Source organism: Silurus aristotelis (assembly GCF_946808225.1).
Source record: "Silurus aristotelis genome assembly, contig: scaffold_266, whole genome shotgun sequence".
Taxonomy (NCBI): Eukaryota; Metazoa; Chordata; class Actinopteri; order Siluriformes; family Siluridae; genus Silurus; species Silurus aristotelis.
The window spans coordinates 1-5,000 of record NW_028149120.1 but is presented as its reverse complement, the minus strand read 5'-3'; the positions used below and the strand labels follow the sequence as shown (position 1 = coordinate 5,000).

The 5,000-nt window shown below is 43.9% G+C and overlaps 1 protein-coding gene across 1 annotated transcript; it reads right to left on the bottom strand.

Annotated features, from left to right (window-relative positions):
• Positions 1-2,803: 2,803 nt before the first annotated feature.
• LOC310723013 (chromosome transmission fidelity protein 18 homolog) lies at positions 2,804-4,736 on the bottom strand (the record flags this gene model as incomplete). The annotated part of the gene is made up of 5 exons (XM_083570835.1): positions 2,804-2,923; positions 3,062-3,268; positions 3,526-3,670; positions 3,878-3,930; positions 4,637-4,736. Coding segments are annotated over 5 exons (610 nt in total), but the record flags the coding sequence as incomplete, so codon positions are not given.
• Between the last annotated feature and the right edge of the window lie 264 nt (positions 4,737-5,000).

Genomic DNA, 5,000 nt, shown 5'->3' with positions numbered 1-5,000 from the left:
GTGTGTGTGTGTGTGTAGGCTCTCTCTCTCTGTGTGTGTGTGTGTGTGTGTGTGTGTGTGTGTGTAGGCTCTCTCTCTCTCTCTCTCTGTGCGTGTGTGTGTGTGTGTGTGTGTGTGTAGGCTCTCTCTCTCTCTCTCTCTGTGCGTGTGTGTGTGTGTGTGTGTGTGTGTAGGCTCTCTCTCTCTCTCTCTCTCTGTGCGTGTGTGTGTGTGTAGGCTCTCTCTCTCTCTCTCTCTGTGCGTGTGTGTGTGTGTGTGTAGGCTCTCTCTCTCTGTGTGTGTGTGTGTGTGTGTGTGCGCGTGCGCGCGCACGCTTTTTCCCCCTTGTTGTGATCCTGATCTCAGTCTATCCACAGTGATATAAAGTAGAGGTCGTAGTTGAAAGATAAAAGAATCAGTATTGAAGGTGGTAAATCCCATCACCAGGTTGAAACTGGGAAAGATGTTCTGGACACATTGGAGTAAAGAGAGTGTACATCTGAGGGTTTTCTTGATTTAACGGGGGACTACGAGGACGTACTTGACCCCATTACACAGCACGAGACTACGGCTATTTATACACATTTATAGAATTTATACAAGGAGGTCCCCTGGTGGTCTAGTGGTTAAGATGCAGCGCTCCCACCGCTGTGACCCGGGTTCGATTCCCGGTCAGGGAACCATCCCCAGCCACTCTTAGTGCCGGTCCCAAGCCCGGATAAATTGGGGAGGGTTGCGTTAGGAAGGGCATCCAGCGTAAAACATGTGCCAAATCAAACGTGCGGAGGATCCGCTGTGGCGACCCCTAACGGGAGAAGCCGAAAAGAAAGTTTTTATAGAATTTATACAAGGACATGTGGGAGTGTGTGTGTGTGTGTGTGTGTGTATTGACCCTGTGTGTTTGATTTGTTGGGTAGAGTCTCGATCATAAAGGACATTCGGGGAATATTAGACGAGTGGCCATAGATGAGTCATAGATGAGCTGTGGGAGCCAAGAAGTTTTATACCTTTTCAGACATTGTTTCCAATCCCTGTAGTGCCGTTGGGTATTTTACCATAACAACAAGTAGAACCATATCTAGACAGAGGTGAGGAGCTGGGATACAGTCGAGGTGAGGGGGAACAGGCAGACTGAATGGAGAACCTTACTTTGCAGTCGTTCCACCATTTCATAAGGAACAGTGGATCAACTCGAAGTAGAGCAGCTGATGCTACACCAGGACAAGTGATACTTATCTTTGAAAAGTTTATAGTCTCCCTAAAAGATTAGCTTGGAGATCCCAGAGTGGTGCATTCAATGTAGCGTTGTGTGAGGAGAAGAAACTCGGATAAAAGATTTACAAAGAACACGATCAAAGTAAAAAGAGGAATTTGAAGAGCAGAGGCGGTACAGCAGAGGCGGTACATCCAAGTAAAGGATACAGCTTATTGTGAGGAAGAGTCACAGTCAGAAGTATTAAGTGAACATCAGAAGGATGAGAAAGAGGAATTGATGAGAAGTATGAGAGAAGAAAATCTAGCAAATCATCACAGCCAGTACCAGTCATCAAACCAGCCAAACTCAAAAGGGTGGAACAGACCCCCTCAGGGAGGAAGAGGGAGAGGCAAACTCTCTTAGAGCCCTCTAGGGGTGTGCTGGGGTTGTAATCAGCCTGGACATACTCTGCACAATTGCCTCACCAATCCACGGCAACAGCCTCCTGGGGGTGGAAGAGACTGGCAACAGTCCTATCCAGATCAGTCTCAGGGACCAGAAAATCCTCGAGGTGGGCACAATCAGGGGTATAAGCGGTGTCCAGAGAATCCCAGAGGCGAGGTTCCGATGCTGGAGGTTGATGAAGGAAAAATCGGACACTGGAGCAACTTACACGTGTGTATGTCCAAATTATGCAAAACACCTCCCCATGTCTGGTCAGTTCATAAAGACATAGGATTCTTGAGACAAACTCCGTTAATTCCAATGACGGCTCCAGTGCATCTCAAAACTACAAACAGAACATCTGTACTGCACGTTCAGGTCTCTGAACAAACTCCTATTGATTTAACAGAGAGATGCTAAGTACTGATACAGATATGATGTTCTCCTGATGGGTTATGTGTAGATGATGCAGGTGTGAAGACCCAGATGATGACTAAGACCAGAGATTATGGGTATGGACAGTTACAGGTTGATCCCAAGTGTGAAGATCACTGCACCATGATCCATGATTCTACTTCTGATCCAAAATTGTAAGAGGGACATCAGCAACAAGCAGGACTAAAGAAGGTACCAGTGATGTCTCAGTATATAATCACTGGGAAACACGGGGCAGTGGTGCAGGTAGATAACTGTACATTTTCAGAACGATGGTTTGAAATGTGGGATGCAGTTCTGCACATCTCTTTGTATGAAGGTAGAGGATGGAGGAAAAGATCTTGTATGCGTTTTTAAAGTGTATGTTTGTGTGTATCCTGTTTTTTAGGGGGTAATAACGGTGACAGGTGACGTACCTGCTGTCAAATAAAAGATTGTGGATGAGAAAAGCGTTGATCAATAAGAATAAAAGCTGTGATCTATACTGTAAGAGGAGAAGAAAAAGGCTGATGTGCTGTAACTTCGGATTTCCATCAAACGGTTTGACTTTGTTTTCTGTGGGAATAAATTCTGAAGCTTTGACTTCAAAACCCTGAAATCTGCACTTCTGTTTCTGACTGGAGTCTTTCTTCTGTTACTGACAGCATACACAGTGTGTGCTTTTTGTGTTTCTGTGTGTGGAAGCGTATTTAAGTTTGTCTGTGTGTGTGTGTGTGTGTGTGTGTGTGTGTGTGTGTGTGTGTGTGTGTGTGTGTTCGTGTGTTTTCAGTACCTGGCGTTGATCTCGACTACATTATATCCTGCATGTTTAGCAATGATGTGCGCCAACGTTGTCTTTCCTAATCCAGGAGGTCCAGACAGGAGCGCAACCTAAACACACACACACACACACACACACACACACACACACACACACGATTTAAAGACAGAGTGTGTGTGTGTGTGTGTGTGTGTGTGTGTGTGTGTGTGTGTGTGTGTGTGTGTGTGTGAGACAGGTGATGGTATGACCTTGAGTTTGGGGCGTTTGTACTGGTCTAGCTCCGCCTCCAGCATCTCCTCTGTCACCTGGGACTTTGTTTTAAAGCGCTGGTTCTGGTTCTGGTGCTGAGCTCCATTAGCTCGGGACTCGGCCGCAGGTGGGCGGGGCTTTCTCTCTCTCCCAAACACCACCGAGTCCCACAGTTTCAACCATTTCAACAAACAGCGATTAGTGAACTACACACACACACACAGACACACACACAGACTATTATTACTATTATAATTATTATTATTCTTAATATAGAATTAGAGTAGATAAAAAGTGAAAGAAAAATAACAAAAATGAGATAAGTACAGAATCAAACAACAATAATGTGATGTTCAATATAATGAAGAGTGTGTGTGTGTGTGTGTGTGTGTGTGTGTGTGTGTGTGTGTGTGTGTGTGTGTGTGTGTGTGTGTGTGTGTGTGTGTGTGTGTGCGCGCATTACATCATCACTCAGAAGCTCCATATAATGTTGAGGAGCGAAACGATCCACCCACAAGCGAGATCCAGAGCTTTCATCAGACACTCTAACATTCACATCCTCCGTGTCTTCTGAACCTACATCTGCAAGAAGTTCAGGATCTATACCACTGATCACACACGCACACACACACACAATTACGTTTAACAATACTGCCTAACACAAAATACATCATTGAACACACATGTGTATATATATATAAATATATATAATATATATATATACACACACACACACACACACACACACACACACACACACACACACACACACACACACACACACACACACCCCCCACAGGTAAATGAGAAGGAACCTGTTGAGGAGTTCTGTTAACCTCTGTGATTCCTCCACGAGCTGATGATGACGCTGCAGAACAACAACACATCAGATAAACACCGGCATCTATCTGTGTGTGTGTGTGTCTGTGTCTGTGTCTCTGTGTGTGTGTCTCTGTGTGTGTGTCTCTGTGTGTGTGTCTCTGTGTGTGTGTCTCTGTGTGTATGTGTCTCTGTGTGTGTGTGTCTCTGTGTGTGTGTGTCTCTGTGTGTGTGTGTCTCTGTTTGTCTGTGTGTGTCTCTGTTTGTCTGTGTGTGTCTCTGTTTGTCTGTGTGTGTGTCTCTGTGTGTGTCTGTGTCTCTGTTTGTCTGTGTCTCTGTGTGTGTGTGTGTGTGTGTGTGTGTGTCTCTGTGTGTGTGTGTGTGTGTCTCTGTGTGTGTGTGTCTCTGTTTGTGTGTGTCTCTGTTTGTCTGTGTCTCTGTGTGTGTGTGTGTGTGTGTGTGTGTGTGTCTCTGTGTGTGTGTGTGTGTCTCTGTGTGTGTGTGTGTCTCTGTTTGTCTTTGTGTGTGTGTGTGTCTCTGTGTGTGTCTCTGTGTGTGTCTCTGTTTGTCTGTGTGTGTGTGTGTGTGTCTCTGTTTGTCTGTGTGTGTGTGTGTCTCTGTGTGTGTCTCTGTGTGTGTGTGTGTGTGTCTCTGTTTGTCTGTGTGTGTGTGTGTCTCTGTGTGTGTCTCTGTGTGTGTCTCTGTGTGTGTCTCTGTGTGTGTGTGTGTCTCTGTGTGTGTATATATGTGCTTACTCTTTCTGACGCTTGCTCTTTGAGAACCTCGACAGGAACCGCCAGCAGCCCCAGTGTGTTCTGGGAATTTCGGAAAAACCTCGGATCCGGCGTCCGGCGTCTGAAAACAAAAACTATAATTTACTACTACACAATTACACAATAAATTTATATTTAATAAAAGTGCAATATTTAAAAAAAAATGTTATTAATTACTTTAATAGTTTATTAATGTTTTAGTAAATAAAATGAATACTAATAATTATTATATTATATATACATATTTATTTATAAATTATTACATATATTTTTATCATTAACTATTTAAACTGCAAAAGATTCTGATATTAATTAATTAATTAATTTAATAATTATAATAAAGATA